Raw genomic sequence first — 25,818 nt, 5'->3', positions numbered from 1 at the left:
CATTCAAGACAATGACAACCTCTAATAAAGAACATAAAGACAATTTACTTGATATTTAGTGGTATTAACATTGCCAAATCCCCATTAAATATCCAGGAGGTCACCAGAAACTTATTCAGCTGTATAAATAGTTCAGAACTGAGATTAGAAACATAGAAAATAGGTGCAGGAGTTGGCCATTCGGCCCTTCGAGCCAGAACCGTCATTCAATATAATGGTGGTTGATCACACAAAATCAGAGTTCTGGCTTTGTCCCCATATCATTTGATTCCCTTAGCCCTCAGAGCTAAATCTAACACTCTCTTGAAAACATCCAGTGAATTGGCCTCCACTGCCTTCTGTGGCAGATAATTCCACAGGTTCACAACTCTCTGGGTGAAAAGGTTTTTCCTCATCTCAGTCCTAAATGGCCTACCCCTTATTCTTAAACTGTGACCCCTGGTTCTGGACTCCCCCAACATCGGGACCATTTTTTCTGCGTCTATTTTGTCCAATCCTCTAAGAATATTACATGTTTCTATAAGATCTCCTCTCATTCTTCTAAATTCCAGCGAATACAAGCCCAGTCGACCCATTCTTTCATCATATGTCAGTACTGCCATCCCGGGAATTAACCTAGTGAACCTATGCTGCACTCCCTCAACAGCATTAATGTCCTTCCTCAAATTAGGAGACCAAATTTGCACACAATGCTCCAGGTGCAGTCTCACCAATGCCCTGTACAACTGCAGTAGGACCTCCTTGCTCCTAAACTCAAATCCTCTTGCAATGAAGGCCAACATGCCATTAACTTCTTTCACTGCCAGGTCAGAAGCTGAATATCTTGCAGTGAGGGGTTCACATCCTGACTCCCCAAATCCAGGAATATGCTGGGGTTCCCTCCATTTATGTGGATGAGTGCAGCTCCCATAGCAGTTAAGCACCATTGGCATGTCTAGGGTCTTGATCAGCATCGTAAACATTCCCTACTGTTGGTTTACCTTACCATCCATTGGCAAGGTAACTCTGCAGGCACCTGCCCATCCCTGTTTTACCACGAGAAGGTCAAATGCATCAGGGTCATGAGAACTCCACCATTTTGGTGGGGAACTGTACATCATTCCCATAATCTGTTCACCAAAATACTGGAACTCATTAACAGTATAGGGTTCATACTCTACATCAACTGCACTGGTTCACCTGGTTGAAGTGTAAAGAGCATTATCTTTTCTAGAACAATTAGGGATTGAAGAATAAATGCTGGATTTACTCAAATCTCTTATAAACAGTCCAATTAAAAATGTGTTAAGGGCGGAGCAGCGATTGCTGCAGAGTTGCTGCTTCACAGCGCCAGAGACCCGGGTTTGATCCTGACTATGGGTGCTGTCTGGAGTTTGTATGTTCTCCCTTTGACCGTATGGGTTTTCTCCCGGTGCTCCGGTTTCCTCCCACACTCCAGAGACGCACAGGTTTATGGGTTAATTGGATTTAGTAAATTCTACATTGGCCCTAGTGCATAGGATACTCTTAGTGTATGGGATGATCGCTGCTTGGTGCAGACTTGGTGGGCCGAAGGGCCTGTTTCCACACTAATAATAATAATAATAATAAATTTTATTTATGTGCGCCTTTCAAGAGTCTCAAGGACACCTTACAAAAATTTAGCAGGTAGAGGAAAAACATGTAAGGGGAATGAAATAAATAGTAGAGACATGACTAGTACACAAAGTAAAGACAGAATTCAATTCAAAACACAATATGAGGCAATTAATGCACAGATGAAAAGGGAGGGGGACGTGGGGCTAAGGATAGGCAGAGGTGAAGAGATGGGTCTTGAGGCGGGACTGGAAGATGGTGAGGGACACGGAATTGCGGATCAGTTGGGGGAGGGAGTTCCAGAGCCTGGGAGCTGCTCTGGAGAAGGCTCTGTCCCCAAAACTGCGGAGGTTGGACGTGGATGGAGAGGAGACCGGCTGATGTGGATCTGAGGGACCGTGAGGGTTGGTAGGGGGAGAGGAGGTCAGTGAGATATGGGGGGGGGCCAGATGGTGGAGGGCTTTGTAGGTGAGGATAAGGATTTTGTAGGTGATCCGGTGGGAGATGGGAAGCCAGTGAAGTTGTTTGAGGACTGGAGTGATGTGATGCCAGGATTTGGTGTGGGTGATGAGTCGGGCGGCTGCGTTCTGGACCAGTTAGAGTCGGTTGATGTAGGTGGAGCTGATGCCAAGGAGAAGTGAGTTGCAATAGTCCAGTCGGGAGGAGATGAAGGCATGGATGAGTCTTTCAGCAGCGGGAGGTGTGAGAGAGGGTCTGAGTTTGGCGATGTTGCGGAGATGAAAGAAGGAGGTTTTAATGACATGGCGGATGTGAGGCTCAAGGGAGAGGGTGGAATCAAAGATCACGCCAAGGTTGCGGGCCTGGGGAGATGGGGAAACAGTGGTGCCGTCGATGGTGAGAGTGGGGTTATTGATTTTGCTGAGTGTGGCTTTGGAGCCTATGAGGAGGAATTCTGTCTTATCGCTGTTGAGTTTGAGGAAGTTATGTTGCATCCAGGTTTTTATAGCTGACAAACAGGAGTTGATATGGGAGAGGGGGGGGTTGTGGGGGGATTTGGTGCCGAGGTAGATCTGGGTGTCATCGGCGTAATAGTGGAAGTCCAGGTTGAAGTGGCGGAGTATCTGACCAAGGGGGAGGATGTAGATGATGAAGAGGAGGGGGCCGAGTACGGAGCCTTGAGTGACTGTGGCTGTAGCAGAGGTGTGGTTGTGGAGAGAGATGAAGTGGGATCTGTTGGAAAGGTAGGAACGGAGCCAGCTGAGTGCAGAGCCTTCAATGCCGAGGTCTTTGAGTCTGGTGAGCAGGATGTTATGGTTCACTGTATCGAATGTCACTGTATCACTAATGTCTAAAGTGTAAAAGGGATTGTATGGATTAGATTAATTCAGTATGTTCCTTGGAAATGGATGTCATCTTGAGTCCCGGTACACTCACTATACAGATTAAATCATGATTAGTAGTGGAATATCAAGGATTGTTTGACACTCGCAGAGTGGGTAAAATGTATGTAATGAAAAAGCAGTGCCTGGCATTTGTAAAATGCTCAGATATTTTGGCTTAAAAATGAACAGTCAAATTTTACAACATGTTCAGATTAAAATTACACCTACTTCAAACAAACGAGCCTGATGCAATTCTTTTTCCCCAGTAAGGTACTTAAAGAGTTACAATAGATTAGTTATATAGTAAATCCAGCTGAAATAATTTGTTGTTTCAGTAAATGCATGAATCTATAAAATTTGCATGAAAAAGCTAGAATTCCAATATCTGCAGATTCTTAAGTGAGAATTGAATATTCTGACAGTACCAAACATCCAAAGAAACGAGGATTTACATTTTTTAGTTTCAGGCTATATAAATTCAATAAGTTTTTAGTCAAATATAATTTTCAATAAAAATACATCCTTTTCATAGAAAAATATTCAGAATTGTCGCCAGCTTTAAACATGACAATTCATTTATTTGGTGCAGACAATGCCATGTTAGAATACTCTGCATTAATCTACAGCCTGAAGAAAATCAGTATAATATAGTTCAACAGTCTGTGACTGAGCTTTGGTCTATCTTGGGATCATTTGGGAGGTGTTTCATATCCCTTCACGTGAAAGTGATTTATAATCTCAGCTATGATCTTCTGCTTGGCGCCAACCAGTTGCTAATATCGAACTAGCTCAGAAAGGCACATATACTGTCTTTATTTCCTTCCTAGTTCAAACAATTATGGTGCAAGCTTGTGGGCAATATTTAAAAGGTACAGAAGCGCTAAAGATTCATATTTTTACAGCATGGAAGCACATCCTTCAACCCATTGTGTCCATGCCAACCAAGATGCATAACGGTGCTTAGCTCATTTGCCTCCATTTGACCCATGTACCTCTAAACCTTTCCTATCCTGTCAAAACTCAAATATTCACTCAGAACCTACATCTGATCTGAACACTCAACAGAAATACAGTACTATTGAGAGTGTTTTAGCCCAGTGAGCAATGGTAAATTTCTAGGAACTATTATGCTGGTTTTGAAACTTATTTAGAGACATCCAAAAATACATGAAATTAATAAACCCAACACTCTCCAAACCAGAAATCTTTTCTTGAAATGTAGTTTTTATCTGTGGAATTCTCTGCCTCAGAGGCCAGTTCTCTGGATACTTTCAAGAGAGAGCTAGATAGGGCTCTTAAGGATAGCGGAGTCAGGAGATATGGGGAAAAGGCAGGAACAGGGTACTGATTTGGGATGATCAGCCATGATCACATTGAATGGCGGTGCTGGCTCGAAGGGCCGAATGGCCTACTCCTGCACCTATCGTCTATTATCTTTTTTTCTACCATTTCAACTTGCCTTAGGTTAGAAGGTTTCTCTGTTGATCATTAAGTTTCTTTATCCATTGGAGACTACAGTAAACAGTACCAGACTCCTAATTTTACATTTTGATTAGCTACAATCAGGCTGCCCATGTATAATTAAACCTCCTTTGCTGAATGTTGGCATACATAATTCATACACTGGAAGTGAGCAGCCGGGCAAGGATGTGCTTTCCTTGATCAGATGTCACGACTCAAATTTCTGTCGTCATCAATCACAGATGTGTTCAGGTACATTACACTTTACCTGCAAAGCAGCATTCCAGGTTGCGGCTGTAGATTATCAAGGTGCTTCGCGGAGCTGGGCTCATCAATTTCTATGTGTAGGACAGAACTGCAGATGCTGGTTTAAACCGAAGATAGACACAAAAAGCTGGAGTAGCTCAGCGGGTCAGACAGCCCCTCTGGAGAGACCTGAAAAGTCACCTATTTCCTTTCTCCAGTGATGCTGTCTGACCTGCTGAGTTACTCCAGCTTTTTGTGTCTATCATCATTTTTTATATCAGGCCCAGCCTGATAAATCCGGTATCTTAATAATGCATCCTGAAAATACTTTCTAATCAGTTTTGTTATTTGTGGGGCTACCGTTAAATTTAGTAGCATCCTTTATTTTGAGCTTTAAGTGGTATTGAGTTTTTTTTACCAAAATCTTGTTTTCTTTTTACATAAACTGTAATAGAATTGGATTTAGTGTTCAGTTTATTAATTTCATGTATTTTTGGAGGTCTTGCAACATTTTACAATAGTCCATAAGTTACATAATGCAGGTTGTTTAGCAACAGCAATCATTGTTTTGAGAGCTCTTGACATTTCAAACATGAGTTAAAGAGTCAATGGTTCTAGTTACACTCAACTGTATGAATTTACTGCATTATGTTTTTATGAAATGCGTTGAATTTCACTCAGTGCACCAGGGGGCTTCAAAGTTTTCCACCAATGTTAGGATCCTCCTTTGTATCAGTCAGTTATATGTCCTCATGCTCCAAAGCAGTGATAGCTGGCCATTCTTTTTGTTTCCTTTGTCCTAAGTTAAGGGAAGGCATTTTTGTCACAACAGAAACTTTAAAATGGTAACAGAATAGAAGGAAAGCCGACCCTATGTTACCTTCTCTTCCTTTCTCATTTATTTTTCCTCCTGAATAGGTAGGGTCAAATGCATGTTCACGAACAAGCTGTATGACAGATGTGTTACACCAGATGACGATTACCCTTGCCAACAAAACCCTAGTATCAAACAATATCAAATTGGGTGACAAAAATGTAACAACTTGTATTTGTTACCACTTCCTTCTTTCTAATAACTGCCTGTGGACGGATGTCCAAAGCAAAGATTATAGAGGTTCCTCTATAATCTTTGGTCCAAAGCTAACAACTGCAATTTGAGAGGGAGAAGGTTTAAATCAGAAGTGTCAGTGTTGCAGTTGAACAAAGGGGACTATGGAGGCATGAGAGAGGAGCTGGCCAAGGTCGACTGGAAAATAATACTCGCAGGAATGATGGTGGCACAGCAATGGCAGGAATATTTGGGCATAATCCAGAAGATGTAGGATCATTTCATTCCAAAGAGGAAGAAAGATTCTAAGGGTAGTAAGAGGCAACCGTGGCTGACAAGGGAAGTTAAGGATGGAATAAAACTAAAAGAAAAGATGTATAACATAGCAAAGAGTAGCGGGAAGCTAGAGGATTGGGAAACTTTCAAAGGACAACAGAAGGTAACAAAGGGCAATACGGAGTGAAAAGATGAAGTACGAGAGTAGGCTGGCCAAAAATATAAAGATGGATTGTAAACTCTTCTTTAGGTATGTTAAGAGAAAAATATTAATAAAGACAAATATGTGTCCCTTGAAGGCAGAAACAGGTGAAATTATGGGGAACAAGGAAATGGCAGAAGAGTTGAACAGGTACTTGTTGTGTGAGTTTGAGATAGGTTGAGATTGTTTATGTCTTCACTAAGGAAGACACAAACAATCTCCCAGATGTACTATAGGACAGAAGATCTAGGGAGACAGAGGAACTGAAAACATTTTGCATTAGGAGAGAAATAATATTGGATTGACTGATTGGACTGAAGGCTGATAAATCCTTAGGGCCTGATGTTCTGCATCCCAGGGTACTCAAGGAGGTGGCTCTAGAAATTGCGAATGCATTGGTGATCATTTTCCAATGTTCTATAAATTCAGGATCACTTCCTGTGGATAGGAGGGTAGCTAATGTTATCCCACTTTTCAAGAGAGGAGCAAGAGGGAAAATGTAGAATTATAGACCAGTTAGCCTGACATCGGTGGGGAAGATGCTGGAATCAAATATTAAAGAAGAATAACGGCGCAGTTTGGATAGCAGTAAAAGGATCGGTCTGAGACAGCATGGATTTATGAAGGGGAAATCCTGCTTGACTAATCTTCTTGAATTTTTTGAGCATGTGACAAGTAAAATGGATGAAGGAGAGTCAGTGGATGTAGTGTATCTGCTCGTTCAGAAACCATTTGATAAGGTCCCACACAGGAGATTAGTGGGCAAAATTAGAGTACATGGTATTGGGGTAGGGTATTGACATGGATAAATTTGTTGGCAGACAGGAAACAAAGAGTAGAAATAAACGGGTCCCTGTCAGAATGGCAGTCAGTGGCGAGTGGCGTGCCGCAAGGCTCGGCATATATATATTTACAATATATATTAATGATTTAGATGATGGAATTAAAAGTTACTCTAGCAAATTTGCAGATGGCACAAAGCTGGGTTGCAGTGTGAACTGCAAAGAGGATGCTAGGAGGCTACAGGGTGACTTGGACAGGTTGAGTGTGTTGGCAGATGCAGAAAAAATGTAGATAAATGTGAGGATATCCACTTTGGCAGCAAGAGCAAGGAGGCAGATTATTATCTCAATGGTGTCAATTAGGAAAAAGGGAAGTGCAACGAGACCTGGGTGTCCTTGTACACCAGTCACTGAAAGTAAACATTCAGGTACATCAGGCAGTGAAGAAAGCCTTCATAACAAGAAGATTTGAGTATAGGAGTAATGGCCCTGTCCCACAATGCGAGTTCATTCAAGAGCTCTCCCGAGTTTAAAAAAAAATCAAGCTCGTGGTAAGCACGGAGAATGAACGTAGCGGGTACATTGGAGCTCGAGGACATCGCTTAGCGGCTCGTAACTCTAAGGGCAGGTACTCGGGAAGACTCGCTAACGACATGTTGAAAAATGTCCACGAGAACCCCGAGTACCGACGAGCGGCCATTACCATAAATCTCCGAGTGAAAATCAGGGCAAACTCGGGAGAACTCTTTGAATGAACTCGTACAATAGGACAGGGCTTTTAAGAGGTCCTTCTATAGTTGTACAGGGCCCTGGTGAGACCATATCTGGAGTATTGTGTGCAGTTTTGGCATCCTAATTTGAGGAAGGACATCCCTTGCTATTGAGGCAGTGCAGCGTAGGCTCACGAGGTTAATCTCCGGGATGGCGGGACTGTCATATGAGGAAAGATTTGAAAGACTGGGCTTGTATTCCCTGGAATTTAGAAAGATGGGAGGGGTTCTTGTAGAAACATATAAAATTATAAAAGGACTGGACAAGCTAGATGCAGGAAAAATGTTCCCAATGTAGGGGGAGTCCAGAACCAGGGGTCACAGTCTAAGAATAAAGGGGCTGCCATTTAAAACTGTGATGAGAAAAAACTTTTTCACCCAGAGAGTTGTGAATTTGTGGCATTCTCTGCCACAGAAGGCAGTAGAGGCCTTTTCACTGGATGAATTTAAAATAGAGTTAGATAGAGCTCTTGGGGCTAGCGGAATAAAAATATATGGGGAGAAGGCAGGCACGGGTTACTGATTGTGGATGATCAGCCATGACTACATTGAATGGGGGTGCTGGCTCGAAGGGCCAAATGGCCTCCTCCTGTACCTATTTTCGATGTTTCTATGTCTATGTTTCTATGACATGACACATCATTACACAGCTAAAAAAGTTATTGTGCCAATTACAGCCTAACCAATGGAGGTCCAATTGGTAATTTAAAGATGCACATGGGCAGGATATGTCACATGTGTATTGGCATTTGAGTATCAAGTTTATACTGGCACAACCTTGTCCTTATCTTCAGACTATCCTGCACCCACCCTTCAATAACTCAGGTGTGGGTCAGTTGACTGATCCACCAAGACCAAGATCAGGATGGCTGTAGTTTTTCCTTGGTTGCAGATGCCTCTTTGACACAAGCCAGCTGACCAATTATTTCTACTAATCAGCGACCTAGACGACACAATTGACTTACACTTGGTTCCCTCTTGTTAGCAAACTTCCTACAGTTAATTCACATAGCTATTGTTTGCTCAGTCTGAAGAAGGATTTTGACCCGAAGCGTCACCTATTTCTTTTCTCCAGAGATGCTGCCTGGCCTGTTGTGTTACTCCAAAACGTGTGTCTGTCGATTGTTTTTCTGTAACTGATTAATGATCAATTAACAGGGTCCTGAATCGACAGTTCCCGCTGATTTACATTGTGGCACTGCTGTTATCTATTTCAGATACTTTTGGTTAATCATTATTTTCTTACTTTAATGTCAAGAATAGTACCACGTAACCTTTAAGTTGTCATTTGCATTTCTGTTAAAAAATAAATACAATCGGGTTGAGAAAGATTGCAAATAATTGAATAGATTTGAAAACTGACAAGGTAGTGGCAGCATTAAAAAAAAGATTGCAATTGCAACCAATAAATTCTTTTCTACTGTATATGAGGATTAGGTGCAGAAAAACTTTAAAAAAATAAAATACTGCAAAAATAGAGTGTTTTAACTTAAATGCAATTTTAGTTTTGGCTTTCCTTTGAGAGAAATAATGGAATGGCATCAATAGTGAGATCTAATAAACACAGGAAGTCATCAAAGTCAGAGGGTGTTATGAAGGCCAGATTTTTGGTTAAAACAGCAGCAATTAATGGCAGACCTTTCATATAATTTGCACCACAGCTGATCAGCCAACAATTTATTTTTATGACGGTTTAGGAATGTTGCCTGGAAAATAATTTTATGGATATTGCTTGTTAAAACCTTTCTGTTACAATGCATTTGAAAACTGTATTTTATTGAAAGAGAAGTACATGCAGATCTGCACTTAGCAGTACCCTCTTCTAAATTTTATTTTTCTCTTTCACATCAACAGATGCAGCAGCTCTTCTATGAGAATTATGAGCACAACAAAAAGGGGTACATTCAGGATTTGCATAACAGTAAGATTCATAATGCTATCACACTCCATCCCAATAAAAGACCCTCCTATCAATATAGACTGCATAACTACTTGCTAACCCGAAAAGTTTCAGAGCTACGCCATCGCACCATCCAGTTGCATCGAGAAAGCGCTTCCATGAGCAAGCTCAGCAATACTGAAGTGCGCAAGGAGGATCAACAGCTTGGTATGATGCCTTCTTTTATGCGTTTCCAGCCTCAAGACAGAAACGAGGTCCTTGAGTGGGAATTTCTGACTGGGAAGCACCTTTATAGCATGGTGGAGACACAAATCCCTCGGCAAGGCATCAACAGTATGCTGCGTGCAGCCCTGGATGACTGTATAATGCAAGTTATGGAAATGATCAACTGGAATTCTAAGACAAGAGGGCGTGTAATTGAATTTAAAGAAATTCAATATGGCTATCGCAGAGTTAATCCCATGTATGGTGCAGACTACATCCTGGATCTGTTGCTACTTTACAAGAAGCATAAAGGGAGAAAGGTAACTGTTCCTGTGAGACGCCATGCTTACATTCAACAATCGTTCAGTAAACCATTCATGAAGGAGGCTGAAGAACTTAATGCCAGAGAGCTTGCAGAAAGCATAAACAGCGAGGCTCAGTCATTCTCCTTCCTCTCAAACTCACTGAAGATCTTTTCACCGTTCCAATTCACAGAGAGCACCAAAGAGCTGAAGCAGCGTAATGACCAGAAAGTTCACATCCTAGTCCCCCTCACTGGAAGGTACGACATATTTGTCCGGTTCATGGAGAACTTTGAGAAAACTTGCCTTATTCCAAAGCAGAATGTAAAATTATCCATATTGTTATTCAATTCTGATTCAGTCCCAGACGAAGGCAATCACTTGCAGTTAATGAATGAGCTCAGCCGAAAGTATCCTACAGCAGATATGACCATTCTCCCAATGAGGGGAGAGTTCTCCAGAGGCTTGGCCCTAGAAATGGGCTCCTCTTCATTACATAATGACAGTTTGTTGCTCTTCTGCGACATCGACTTAATTTTTATTCCAGACTTTCTGCAGAGATGTAGGGACAATACAATTCAGGGAGAACAAGTTTATTTTCCTGTAATTTTTAGTCAGTATGACCCAAAAATAGTTTATGGTGGGAACCCTGTAAATGATAACAACTTTGTTTTCACGAAGAAGACCGGTTTCTGGAGGGATTATGGCTTTGGAATTGTTTGCATATACAAGAGCGATTTATTGCAAGTTGGCGGATTCGATACTTCCATTCAGGGTTGGGGGCTGGAGGATGTTGACCTTTTTACTAAGGTGATCTCTTCCGGCTTGACTGCATTTAGAAGCCAAGAAATTGGGGTTGTTCACATTTACCACCCTGTTCACTGTGATCCTAACATAGATCCTAAGCAATACAAGATGTGTCTAGGGTCCAAAGCAAGTACATTTGGATCGACAATGCAGCTAGCTGAACTCTGGCTTGAAAAACATCTAAATGGTGGATACAACAGAACTATATCCTGACATTCAAGCTCCTTATCTAACTCTTCAAAGGGTTTTACCTCAGATTTTTACATTGTTATGCTTTTGGTTCTCCAGTCACCTCTTCCAAAGAAGATTTTCAAAGCATTAAGACAAGGTGAATAACATTCATGAATATTTTAATGTCCTATGGAAAGTGCTTTGAAAATGGGTTTTTTTGATCATTGCCTAAAAGTGGGGAGATTCAAAACACTTGGGAGTACTGTTGGTCGTATTTCTCCTGTAGGCTTCGTAAAAGTGCTTCTTGTGTCAGAATCTGAACTGCAAGTCAAATCTGATACGTTGGAAATAATGCCACAAAAGTGCTTTAAGCTTCAAGTGGGAAAGAACTATTGTAGACTTTTTAATTTATGTTCAGACTTTAAAATTGTTGACATTCACCATCTGCAGTATTTTTTAATAACTATGTGAACAAATGTATGATTGTATGTTTGCTTTTAAAAACTTTTATGTGGGAATATATTCTCGCAAGATTACAGGTACTGGTGACCAAGCTCGAAATGTCAGAAAATGTATGTATTCCGTATAATGTGTACAGCGAGTTTAGATGACTCCTGGTTTCTTCAATGGAAACATGCTGCAAGTAGGCATGTATCCTCATTCCTTTAGCTTTGTGTCTTTAAATGCCCCTACAGTTTGCCGCTTAGAAATCATCTGAGAACAATCTTATTTATAATAAAGTATCTGCATAACATTATTTCACTTCTTAAATATGGTTGGATTGTTTTTGTCGATTTTATGAAAATCACTCATTCGAGGAACAACTCGCTGTTTTAATGAAGGTGTTTTATTATTTCATTAATAATTTTTGCATAGGTCAAGTTGTCTTTGGAAATACCCAGATCTACTGCTGAAAATAGATTGGAAATTTTCTGAAAAGCCATTGTTACTATACACCTGAAATCCCTCTACTTTTCCATGGTTACTTTACCCAGTTGGGTGTTGTTGCTCTTTGTGCCATATTTCAGTATGCTGCCACTTGGGGTGGAATGCTATTGTTCATAGAGCAACCAAAATGGTCAGAGTAGCTATGTTGAGTAGCAAGATGAATTAGTCAAATCTGAGTGTGCCGTGGCAGTGAGTCAGTGCGACATCTTGAGCTGAAATTAAAACAGACTGTGCTGGAAAGATGCCCATCTGTGGAGAGGAAAGTAGGGTTGACACCAGAAATGGAAAAGTAAGATAAATGTGCTTTAAGTTGCAGAGAGAGGGAGAAGGGTAAAAAGATCAGAGGGAATATGAGAATATCTATGTTAGATACAAGACCAAGGCTGTCCAGATGATTAATACCTTCGTTCCTTTGATGAATTAAAGTGAGACAAAGAATAGACCAGTTCTGACACAAACATAAGGTTGGAAGTGGCTATCAGGGTCACATTAGTAGACTGAATTTAGTAGTCATCACCCAACATGTGTTTCGTTTCTCCAGTTTAGAGGATACTACCAAATGCAGTGTACTAAATTCAAAGAAAGGCAAGTGATTTGCAGCTTCACCTTGAATGGTGGCTGGTTCCATGGATAGTGCAAAGAAATAAGATGAAAGAACAAGTGTTCCTGAGAAAATGCTGTGAGAAAGGGATTTGCTTTGAGGGAACATTCCCTCAGAAAGCCAAAAGAAGAGGGGAAGATGCATTGAGAGGTGGAATTTTAATAAAGTTGTTAGGGATTTAAAGAGGAATGTGGAGGCAGGCAGGGCAGAGGGCGAGAGCAAGGTAAATCTATACTTGGTTTCACCACCAAGGGAGGGGAACACATGAACAGAGGTGGCATCTATACCCAGCTTGTAAGTTTCCCCTCTGCCCTTTGCTCCAGCAGGACTTAATAAATTAAGTGGATTTTTAATGCAATTTTCTCTTTTATATACAATGGCATAATTCCAAAGTTGCCAGTAACTTGGGGGTTGATGCCAACAGAGTGGCATAAAGATCGAGGTCAGTGTAGTCATTCAACACGGGTTTGGGGATGCGAGTTATTGTGGATGTCGCCAAATAGTTATCTGGGGAGGAGAGTGTTCAGGCGGAGTTAAGTGTTTGGGGAAAGGTAGAGGATTATGATCACTATACAAAATGCTACAAAATCCTGCTTCTGTCTGGAGGTCCCAGAACAGGATGAAGATCATCAATGGAAGAAACTAATTCAATTTCTCTCTCCACAGATGTTCCCTGACCTCAAAAGTTCCAGAGCATGGAAATAGACCCTTCCACTCATGCCAACCTATTTATACCAATTCCATTTACCAGCACTTGGTCTGTATTTAGGAGTGTGATGATAAAAAAAAATCTTCCCGTGGATAATTGCCAATCTACAGATCTCTCAATCCCTGAAGCCTTTGAATACACACACCAAGATTCATAATTAATCTCCTGTTTAGCATCCCTCTATACTCACAACTTTGCACACCTCCACAGCCATTCATTTTTCCTTCCAATCTGCTCCATCATACACTTCTTCAGAGATCATGGTTTGCAAATAGGAGTTTGGGTAAGAAAGCCTTTGAAACAAGTTTAGTAATGCAAAGTCATTCATCAGTGCATAATTTATCGATTAATTAAAAGGCAGAGCATGGAAAAAACACCCTTTGGCCCACTGAGTCCACAGTGACCCGCGATCACCAGTTCTATGATATCACATTTAAGCTTCAACTCCCTGCACATTAGGAGCAATTTAGAGAAGCCAATTAATCTACAATATCACAAGGTGGGAGGAAACCGGTGCACCTGGAGGAAACCCACAGAGTCTAAGGAGAACATGCAAACTCAACACAGACAGCACCCGAGGTCACGATCCAACCCAGGTCTCTCGCGCTGTAACAATTCTACAAGCTGCACCACGGGTGCAGCATTTAATATTTGACCCTCTGGCAGAACTAAAGATTAATGCCAAGAAGCTAACGGGAATTTTTAGGCATGTTACAAATGTCACATTTTAGTGGAGGCTAAAGGGCCTGTTTCACTTGGGCCATCATTAACGCGACAGGCCGGTAGTGACTGACGCGCGATGGTCGCGCGTGCCATCATGCGTCTGCAGCCGTCTGGAGCGTGTGACATCATTTGAAGATGGACACAAAATGCAGGAGTAACTGCGGGGCCGGCAGCATCTCTGGAGAGCAGGAATGGATGACGTTTCGGGTCGAGACTCTTCTTCAGTCTGAAGAAGGGTCTCGACCCGAAACGTCACCCATTGCTTCGCTCCAGAGTTGCTGCCGGTCCCGCTGAGTTACTCCTGCATTTTGTGTCTATCTCCAATCGTCTTGGCCCCACTCTGGTAGTAGGAGTGGGGGCAGATCCGGATCCGCAACGGCTGTGAGCCCCAGGCTGAGTTAGGCGAGTTTGCCTGCTTCTGCTGCTGTTGGAGGTGAGACGTTGCGCCGCGCCAGGGTCTTGGCCTGTCCCACTTTGGCCGTCAGTTACGCGACAGGCCGGTGACGCATGAAGATTTCGTTCAGGACGAAGTCCACACTCCTCCACACCACTCCATGCGCTCGTCCTGCACTACCCACACGCTACCCACACGCTAGCAGGTCTCGTAAATGGCGCGCGAATGACAGCCAAGTGGGACAGGCCCTTAAGACATTAAAAATGTGTACGCCTAACGCACAAGGGTTCAGAAATTGCACTGAGCTGTTACCATTGAAAGGTGTGTGGTTTAAAACAAGCAGGAATAGTGCAATAGTGGGGTGGGCCGAGAGCTCTGGACAGACAGCTTTCATCTTGCAGTTGGAACTTCTTTTTCAGATTAAAATGCAGGCGATTTCAGAACAAATAGATCTGAAGCAGTGGAAGGACACCAACGATGTTGCAGAAAATTAGTTCATGAGGGAGCACATTCACTAAACGTGTGACGGCACAAAAAACACCACACGTCTGTTTGTGTGTGTGTCACTTTCTCATAAAATAGGTTTTTCAATTAGCACTGCCCTTTAAATTATTCTGAACAAGCATGTCCCAGAAATGTTAAACTCTCTCCACAGAAGCTGACATGCTGAGCACATGATGAATTTTATTTTTATTTCAGATTTTCAGCATCTGCAGTATTTTACTTTTGCTTTACAGGTATTTTGCCTCTCAAGATGCACATAACAAAAGCATAAAACTAAGCTGCAACACAGAAGTCTACTTGCCACTCAGTGCCTCAAGCTGCATTGGAAACAATCCACAAAGGATTATAGTGCACCATTAAACCTCTTTCCTTACCACTTGCCTAATTATTTTTTAACATAGAGTACAAACAACATACATAATGAAGACTCGCTCTGCTGTTGCTTTCAGGTCTGCTCACTTGTGGGACACAAATCATGTCTTTGTAAATCTATCCTCTGTTCTGGTAACAAAGTGCTACAACATGAAAATATATTCAATTATACAGTAATTAAGTAGCTGTCACACCTGCTCAATGTTCAGTGAAGAAACAATTGAGATAAATGGAGGATATCTACACCATCACAAAACGAATCATCCTTGTTAAAGTAGAAACATGGGGAATGAAAACGAAATTATTCCGTATCAAAATCAAACTAAAAAAATAATTGGAATGCAATTAGACTCAAAGAGAAAAAAAAAAACACTTTTGTACCAGATGTAGAGAAAAAAGAGATTTATGAGTAGGAATTATGGAGTCAGATGAAATAAAAGTGGAAGAGAAGATGAAGAGCCCATCAAAGTCAGCACGAAGCACTGCATGGCACAGATCTCCCTCCTACTGTCACTTACTTGGCAGAGTAGTCCCAAAGCTACTGGAATCAAACCACAGCCAGCCTGCTGTGTTCCTGAGGAATGCTCATCGGCTTAGTGCAGAGGAGTGTTTGCTAATGAGGGATTTCATGCCTACAGATACTGCACTGCGGCTGAAGCCACCTCAGCCAGAACTGCAGCTATGTACATCATGGGGCAATGAGTCTGGAAAATGAATGTGATAGTTCCAGGAATCAACCCAAGACTAAAACAACCTGAGGGAAACCCTGAACACTTGTGACAAAGACAAAGCACTGATGTCAATACCCCAAATTTCTGCCATGAATGGAGTTCATACTCAGCCCTCAAATCATATAGTCATACGACACAGAAACAGGTCCTTCTGCCCAATACGTCCAAGCTAACCCCATGTAAGCTAGTCCCGTTTGCCCGTATTTGTTCCATATCCCTCTAAACCCTGTGTAGGAAGGTTTTTTTTCCTTTGTCCTGTTTTCACACCTTACACTTCCTTACCAGCTAATACAGCGTAATCCAGGCATCATTCGGGTAAACCTCTCCCTGCACCCTCTCCCCTGACATCAGTCCGAAGAAGGGTCTCGACCCGAAATGTCACCCATTCCTTCTCTCCAGAGATGCTGCCTGTCCCACTGAGTTATTCCAGCATTTTGTGTCCCTCTAAACCTTTCCTATCCATGTTCCCGTCCAGGTGTCTTTTAAATAATATCCAGATGCTGAAACAAAAAAGGTGACATGAGATGGTTGTAAAGGCATAAAAAATAAAGATTAGAAGCATCTCACAGCCACATTAGAATGTTGTTCATCCAACATCATACCATAAACAATCATCGTCGTTCATTATATGATTTCCATTTGGAAATCAAAGCAGGTGCAGTCTTAATTGACTCGAATCTTTATAATGTATTGGATGTTGGGATCTTGAGTCATAGAATCATACAGCAATGAAACAGACCCTGCAGCCCATCTTGCCCATGCTTACCTAGATGGCGAGTCCCACCACATTTGGCCATTATCCCTCTAAACCTCTCCTATCCATGTTGGCTGTGGAAGACCTCCATTATTACCTCTTCCATAGTCCAACAATGGACTGTTGTGGGTTCCACCTCTCCTGAGTCATTGGTGCTGGCTATGATTTGCTCGGTACCTTTTCATATCTCTAGTTTCCCTCTCCCCTGACTCTCAGTCTGAAGAAGGGTTTTTACATGAAATGTCACCTATTCCTTTTGACCCGCTGATTTTCTCCAGCATCTTGTGTCAACCTCTCCCTGTAGCTAATACAGCGTAATCCAGGCATCATTCGGGTAAACCTCTCCCTGCACCCTTTCCAAAGTCTCCATTTCGTTACAGTAATGGGCCAACCAGAACCACATGCAATACTCCAAATGTGGCCGAACCAAAGTCCTGTAAACCTGCATCATAACTTCCTCACCTTTGTACTCAATGTCCAGACCAATGAAGGCAAGCTTACCATATGCCTTCTTTACCACTCTATCTACTTGTGTTGTCACTATCAGGGAGTTATTGACTTGGACCCCAAGAACTCTCTGCACATAGGTGCTGTTAAGGGTCATGCCATTAATTGTATGATTTCTCGTTACATTCAATCCCCCAAAATGCAGCACCTCACTATTGCTCAGATAACTAAACTAAACTCCATCTGCCATTTCTTCACCCATTTCTGTAGCTGATTTATATTCTGCTGTATACCATTTGACAGCCTTCCTTACAGTCCACAACCCCAGCATTTTTGGTGTTATCTGCAAATTTACTAAAAAGTACATTTACTGTTTACGTCCAACTAACTTCTATATATCACAAACATCAGAGTTCCTGAAGAACTCCACTGGTCACAGATTTACAGCTCTAATTATCCTTTCACTACAACCCCCTGTCTTCTTTTAGTAAGCCAGCTCTGAATCCAAACAACCAAGTCACTATTAATCCTGTGCATTTTAATGTTTTGAATCATTGTACCATGGGGGACTTTATCAAATGCTTTATTAAATTCATGTGGGCAACCCTATCTTCATCGTTCACCATCATCTACTCAAAAAACTCGATCAAGTTAGTAAGACAAAGCCTACCATGTACAAAGCCATGCTGATTGCCTCCAATTAACCCATTCTCCTACAAATGGAAGTAAATAATATGCCAAAGATTCCTTTGCAATAGGTTCCTTTCCATTGACATGAGGTACACCAACCTATAATTCCCTGGATTCTCTCGACATCCCTTCTCAGACAAAGGAATAACATTAGCCACCCTCCAGACTCCAGGAATTTGCCTGTGGCTAGAGAAGACACAAAGATCTTTGCCAACACTCCCGCAATCTCTATTGCTTCTCTCAATTACCTCTCACACCACCTGTTTGAAAAAGTTACCCCTCAGATTCCTATTTAATCTTTTCCCCTTCACCATAAATCTATGTCCTCTGGTCCTCGATTCACCTACTCTGGGCAAGAGACTCTGCATCTACCCGATCTATTCATCTCATGATTTTATGTACCTCTATAAGATCACCCCTCATCCTCCTGCGCTCCAAGGGGTTGAGTCCCAGCCTACTCAATCTCTCCCTATAGCTCAGACCCACCAGTCCTGGCAACATCCTCGTAAATCTTCGCTGCACCCTTTCCAGCTTGACAACATCTTTCGTATAACATAGTGCCCAGAACTTAACACAATACAGCCTCTAAACATCTTATACAACTGCAACTTGACCCCCCCCCCAACTTCTATACTCAGTTTTCTTCGGGTGCTCCTGTTTCCTCTCACACTCCTAAGACGTACAGATTTGTAGGTTCATTGGCTTCTGTAAATTGTCCAAAGTGTGTAGGATAGATCGGCGTGGACTTCGGGCCGAATCTCTAAACTAAACTTAAGATCTCAACAAGCCTAAGACTTTATCCACCTTCATTTTCTCCAAGAACCCCAACACCTCCTCCTTCTTAATCTCAACCTGTCCTTGCTTAAAAGTATTCTCTGCACTGATCTCACTGTCCTCCATGTCCTTCTCCTTGGTGAAAGAATTTAAAGTATCTGACCAAATAATGTTTAGTATCTGACCAATAACCCCTGACTCAAGCTCAAGCACAAATTTGGTCTATTAACCTTGAGTGGTCCTACCTTCTCCCCTGGATACTTTCTTTTTTTTAAGCATAGGTATAAAAGCCTTGGGATTTTCTTTATTCCGACTTATTTCATGGCCCCTTTTGGACTATCTAATCGCCCGTTTTAGAATGGAATGCTCCGGTTTCTTCCCACACTCCAAAGACGTACAAATTTGTAGGTTAATTGGCTTTGGTAAAATTGTAAATTGTCCCTAGTGTGTAGGATAGTGCCAGTGAACGGGGTGGAGCAGTGGTTGGCGTGGGATCGGCGTGCTAAATGATCTGCTATGCTGTATCTCTAAATTCTAAAATCTAATCTCATTCTACCGCCCAAAATGTTTTTAAACTTTCCCTCACTATTACCCACCACTTTAGAAATAGCAAATCAAAAGAGGCAATATCCAGTGGCCATGCCCACAACTCTGCAGCAATGAATGTAACAAAAAATAAATTATACACATCCATGGCAATTTCCAGCATTGGTGGTTTTTTCCAGCATAGGTAATACTGGCATCATATACCAGCTAAACACTACTTGAATTAAAATATTTGGCACTCACTGCATTCATGGAGTTCTCACTGGCCTTGGAATGTTGTCAATTGCTTTCTAGGGTGAAATACTGGAATTACAGTGCATTCAGAAAGTATTCAGACCCCTTCCCCTTTTCCACATTTTGTTACATTACAGCCTTATTTTTAAATGGATTAAATTCTTTTTTTTATCATCAAGCTACACACAATACTCCAGAATGAAGAAGCGAAAACAGGTGTTTAGAATTTTTTGCAAAGTAATTAAAAATAAATAACTGAAATATCACATTTACATAAGTATTCAGAACCTTTGCTATGACACTCAAAATTGAGCTAGGTTCATCCCGTTTCCATTGATTATCCTTGAGATGTTTCTACAACTTGATTGGAGTCCACCAGTGGTAAATTAAATTGATTTGACATGATTTGGAAAGGCACATATCTGTCTATATAAGGCCCTGCAGTTGACAGTGCATGTCAGAGCAAAAACCAAGCCATGAAGATGAAGGAATTGTCCATAGACCTCCGAGACAGGATTGTGTCGAGACACAGATCTGGGGAAGGATATAAAACAATTTCTGCAGCATTGCAGGTCCCGAAGAGCACAGTGGCCTCCGTCATTCGTAAATAAAAAAACTTTGGAACCACCAGGACTTCATAGGGCTCTGCCGACCGGCCAAACTGAGCAATCGGGGGAGAAGGGCTTTGATCAGGGAAGAGAACAAGAACCCGATGGTCACTCTGACAGAGCTCCAGAGTTCCTCTGTGGAAATGGGAGAAACTTTGAGAAGGACAACTATATCTGCAGCACTCCACAAATCAGGCCTTTATGGTAGAGTGGCCAGACGGAAGCCACTCCACAGTAAAATTTCTAAACACCTGTTTTTGCTTTTTTATTATGGGGTATTATGTGTAGATTGATGATAAAAAAAAAAGAATTTAATCAATTTTAGAATAAGGCTGTAACGTAACAAATGTGGAAAAATTGAAGGGGTCTGAATACTTTCTGAAAGCACTGTATGTGGTCCTGGAATGCAACACTAATTATTGTATTAATTCACTAGAAGGTTTCATCATGAAGTTCACATCAGCATTAATCAATCAATCAATCAACCTTTATTATCATCTAGCAAAGCAACAGTTGTACAGTGCAAAATGAGAAGACGTTTCCCAGGGAATACAAGAGCATCGCACATAAAACTTAAACATTTCACACATAAATTAAAAACAATAAAAACAAACCAGTCCCTGATAAAAACAATACGAATAGTTCAAAAGTACAGGTAAAAAACAGCAACATTAAATTACAAGTAAAAACAGTCATAAATTGTCCAGGGCAGCTGATTTAAGTGGCCAGTGCCAGAGTTGTTATTAAATTGTCAGTGCAATTTAGCTGATATATAATATATACTCGACTAAGTGGGACCCAAGCATCACACGGGAGGGCTGGTCCCCCAACGCAATATTCCACCTCTCTACCAATTCCAATATTGGTGGCCAGTGGGGGGTGGGGGTGGGGGAGGGGGGGCTTTCTGGAATGCTAGTATAGGTGTTGTGGGCTGAAGGAACTGGTTTCCAGAGGGCTAGTATGGACATTGAGGGCCAAATGGATTATTGGGCTGGCGGCTCAGTCACTCAAGCCTGTTGTGCTGGCAGCTCACTCACTCACTCACGGCTGGTGGTCTGGCAGTTGACTCACGGCAGTTCCTTAAAATTCCATTTCAAGCAGGGTGCAAGGCCACCAAATTCAAGTGCAGTTTTTTACCACTTCAGGCAGGGTGCAAGGCCACCAAATTCAAGTGCAGTTTCTTACCATTCAAGCAGGGTGCAAGGCCACTAAAGACAGCGAGTCGTGACCTCTCCCTCCTCCATCTTGCAGAGACTGAGCCACGCCCACACTTCTGGGTTTTATAGCCCCTCCCACCAGTAGGGACGTGGCCTTCATGGTGTGATTGACAGGAGAGAAAATCTCAACATTTTTTAAACACTAATAACTCTTTTATTTTTCATCGATGGGAAAGATCCTCGGCACCTGATGAGCGGAGGGGGACTCTCAGTAAGATGGCCAAAATTCACAGCCGTACGTGGTAGCGTTTTTTTCTAAAATCAATATAAAGCGCAAACAGGAAGTGGTCAAGATTAGACATTTAATTATATAGAAGGCAAGGAAACTTTAATTAGGCAAGGCAACTTTAATTAGTCAACACAGCGTTAGCATTTCCAAACCAAAGGCAACACAGCTTTAGCATTTCCAAACCAAAGGCAACACAGCTTTAGCATTTCCAAACCTTATTTTCAAACTACATTAAGGGCACTGACAGGTCAGTAAAACCGCTCATAGTTTAGTAGACATATGTTCAGTGTTATTCACAGCTCAGACTGAGAGACGTGACCCTCTCGCTCCCCCATTTGCAGAGACTGACTCAATACTTGCAGAGAGGCACTCAATACTTCCGGGTTTTATAGTCCCTCTGAAAGGGGCGTGGCTTCAGGAGAGAATCTCAACATTTTTTAAACACTAATAATTCTTTTATTTTTCATCGATGGGAACAATCCTCTTGTCCTGTGCAGCAGAGGGGGACTCTGAGTAAGATGGCCAAAAATCACAGTCATAAGTGGCAGCGTTTTTCCTAAAATCAATATAAAGAACAACAAGAAGTGGTCAAGATCAGACTTTTAGTAATATAGATATATATCCTACTTTAATACATTCTCCATATTTACTCCCAGCAGTTCAAACACAAAATTTCACTTTAAATTCTCCATAATATGGAATTTACAATGGAGAAAACAGTGGTATGAACATTGATTTTAGATAGCCCTTGCTTTCTCCCTCCTTCCCCCCCCCCTTCCCAGCTCTCCCACAAAGCCTACTGTCTCCGCCTTTTCCATTCTTCCCCTCCCCCCCCCCCCCAAAGCAATCTGAAGAAGGGTCTCGACCCAAAACATCGCCTATTTCTTTTCTGCCTCACCCACCGAGTTTTTCAGCATTTGATGTCTACCAACACTTTATTCCAAGTAACTTTATCTTACATGGAAACTCAAATGGTAACTTTCCTTTAGCATTGCAGACATCTCCATCCTGATCAAACCAGTCCACCTGAGACAAGTCTAATACACAGATCTGGCTTGATCATGTTGTTATGTTGCAGATAGCAGACTGAAACTAGTATCTGTTTACTGGTCAGGACTTATAATGGTGCAATCAAGATCAGAAGAATGCAGGATAAAAGTCTCAGGGTTGACAAGTCAAGTGGCTTATTTCTGTGCTGCAACTGAACTGCAACTTCAGTATGACACAGCTGCCAGTTGAAATAGTTGACTTAGGCACAATAACAACATTTAAAAGACATTTGGGCAGGTATATGGATAGAAAAGGTTTAAAGTTTTGTGGGCCAGGCACAGGCTAATGGGACTATCTTAAATGGGACATAAAGTGCTGGAATAACTCAAAAAGCCAGGCAGCATCTCTGGAGAACATAGATTGGTGATATTTTGGGTCGGGAGGCTGAGCATCTTGGCATCTTATTTTGCTTGTACGAGTTGCACCAAAGAGCCTGTTTCTGTGTTCTTTGACTCTAGGACTAGACTGATCAATTTCCCTCCAGCGTTAAATAAAATTCTATTTTATCATATCGTACTATAAAGGTTTCCTGATAAATCAAAGTGATGTAATTGCTGAAGAGCTGAATCTGAGGACCGGGCTGAAAGATTAACCACTCTCATTCAAGAACATAAACAGTGGCTATTTGTACATTCAACAAAAGTAATGATGAAATGGATTTGACACAGTTCAAAACTAATATGTTTACATTCGACCAATTTCATCACTCAGAGTCATGTACTGTACAATTGTGACATTTAAAAGACAGGCACAGCATTTTGGAACATTTTGAGTGGCCCAAACACAAGCAATTGGTACTAGATTTGTAATAAAATCTAGTCAGCTTGAATAAGTTGGGCCCAAGAGCCTTTTTCCATGCTGTATGGGTCTAGATTAGATTAGATTAGATTAGATTAGATCCCTTTATTGTCATTCAGACCTTTCGATCTGAACGAAATTTCGTTGCCTGCAGTCATACACAATAATAGTAAATACCAAAACATACAATAAACACAAATTAACATCCACCACAGTGAGTTCACCAGGCACCTCTTCACTGTGATGGAGGCAAAAGTCTTAGGCTCTGTCTCTTCCCTCCTTGTTCTCCCTCTGCGCTGAGGCAATCCAGGCCGAAGATGCCGCCCTCCAGTCCAGCAGACCTCCGAAGTGATGTCGCCACCACCTCAGCTCCGAGTCGGGCCGCTGCCGAAAGCTGGAACGCCACCTCAGCGAGTCGGGCCGCTGCTGCCTCAGCTCCGAGTCCCGCCGCCTCAGCTCCGAGTCCCGCAGCCTCAGCTCTGAGTCGGGCCGCCGCCGGAACGCAGCCTCAGATCCGAGTCGGGCCGCTGCCGAAAGCTGGAACGCCGCATCAGCGAGTCGGGCCGCCGCCGCCTCAGCTCCGAGTCCCGCCGCATCAGCTCCGAGTCCCGCCGCCTCAGCTCCGAGTCCCGCCGCCTCAGCTCCGAGTCCCGCCGCCTCAGCTCCGAGTCGGGCCGCCGCAGCCTCAGCTCCGAGTCGGGCCGCCGCCGCCTCAGCCCCGAAGTCAGCCAGCCTCGTCCTGGATGGTTCTGCCTCCGGAGCCTCGAGGTCGGTCGCAGTTGGAGATCGCCAGTTCCGCCATTAGGCCTCAGCGCAGACGGTGGCAGGGAAGGGGGATACGACAAGAAAAAGTCGCATTCCCCTGAAGGAAGAGACGAAAAAACATGTTTCACACCCCCCCCCCCCCCACACATAACACAACCTAATAAACTAAAATGTAACTAAAACAAGACAAAAAAAACAACAACAAAAAAAGTAAAAACAGACGGACTGCAGGCAAGCCGCAGCTGTTCAACAGCGCCGCCACTTCCGGAAGTCTATGTGTATGACAAGTGTTTTGGAGGATTCTGCTTCAAATCACCTGTAAGCTAAGGGCTTTTGATCAGGCACTGCTCACTTCCAATGACATAAATCAGAATTATTCCAACTTTAAAAAATGTTGATAGCGAATGAAAATTAGACGCATAAAATGTGGTTTTGCGTAAATCCAGAATAATACTGCACTAAATGCGATACTTTAGTTTAGTGTAGAGATACAGCATGGAAACAGGCACTTTGGCCCACCGAGTTCACGCAAACCAGCGATCACCCCAGGCATTAACACTTTTCTACACACTCTGGACAATTTACAATTTTTACCAAAGTGAAAATTAACCTTGTACTTCTTTGGAGTGTGGGAGGAAACTGGAGCAGAGAAAACCCAGGCTGTCACAGGGAGAACGTACAAACTTCATACACACAGCACCCGTAGTCACCTAAGGGACGTCAGGGACAGTATAAAAATTAAGAAGAAGTACAACGTAGCAAAGATGAGCGGGAAGCAAGAGGATTGGGTAATGTTTAAAGAACAACAGAAGATAACCAAAAAGACAATACGGGGAGAAAAGAAGAGGTATGAAGATAAGCTAGCCAAGAATATAAAGCAGGATAGTAAAAGCTTCTTTAGGTATGTGAAGAGGAAAAAATCAATTAAGACCAAAGTTGGACCCTTGAAGATCAAAAAAGGTGAATTTATTATGGGGAACAAGGAAATGGCAGATGAGTTGAACAGGTACTTTGGATCTGTCTTCACTAAGGAGGGCACTAACAATCTTCCTGATATAGTAGTGGCCAGAGGATCTGGGGTGACTGAGGAACTGAAGGAAATCCACATTAGGCAGGAAATGGTGTTGGGTAGACTGATGGGACTGAAGGCTGATAAACCCCCAGGGCCTGATGGTCTGCATCCCAGGGTACTTAAGAAAGTGGCTCTAGAAATCGTGGATGCATTGGTGATAATTTTCCAATGTTCTATAGACTCAGGATCAGTTCCTGTGGATTGGAGGATAGCTAATGTTATCCCACTTTTTAAGAAAGGCGGGAGAGAGAAAACAAGGAATCATAGACCAGTTAGCCTGACATCGGTGGTGGGGAAGATGCTGGAGTCAATTATAAAAGATGAGATAGCCGAACATTTGGATAGCAGTAACAGGATCGGTCCGAGTCAGCATGGATTTACGAAGGGGAAATCATGCTTGACTAATCTTCTGGAATTTTTTGAAGATGTAACTAGGAAAATGGACCAGGGAGAGCCAGTGGATGTAGTGTACCTGGACTTTCAGAAAGCATTTGATAAGATCCCACATAGGAGGTTAGTGGGCAAAATTAGGGCACATCGTATTGGGGGTAGAGTGCTGACATGG

The 25,818-nt window shown here is 42.4% G+C and overlaps 1 protein-coding gene across 1 annotated transcript in view; it reads left to right on the top strand.

Moving 5' to 3' along the window:
* Positions 1-11,858, top strand: part of chsy3 (chondroitin sulfate synthase 3) — a 274,709-nt gene extending 262,851 nt beyond the window's left edge. Inside the window, exon 2 of the mRNA XM_033017771.1 lies at positions 9,558-11,858. Within this exon, the coding sequence (XP_032873662.1) occupies positions 9,558-11,129 (1,572 nt within the window). The 3' untranslated portion in view covers positions 11,130-11,858. The remainder of the gene's footprint in view (positions 1-9,557) is intronic.
* Positions 11,859-25,818: the final 13,960 nt, after the last annotated feature.

This window comes from Amblyraja radiata, chromosome 3 (assembly GCF_010909765.2).
Source record: "Amblyraja radiata isolate CabotCenter1 chromosome 3, sAmbRad1.1.pri, whole genome shotgun sequence".
Classification (NCBI taxonomy): Eukaryota; Metazoa; Chordata; class Chondrichthyes; order Rajiformes; family Rajidae; genus Amblyraja; species Amblyraja radiata.
Note: the sequence above shows the minus strand (reverse complement) of the source record. Positions and strands in the feature narration are given on the sequence as shown.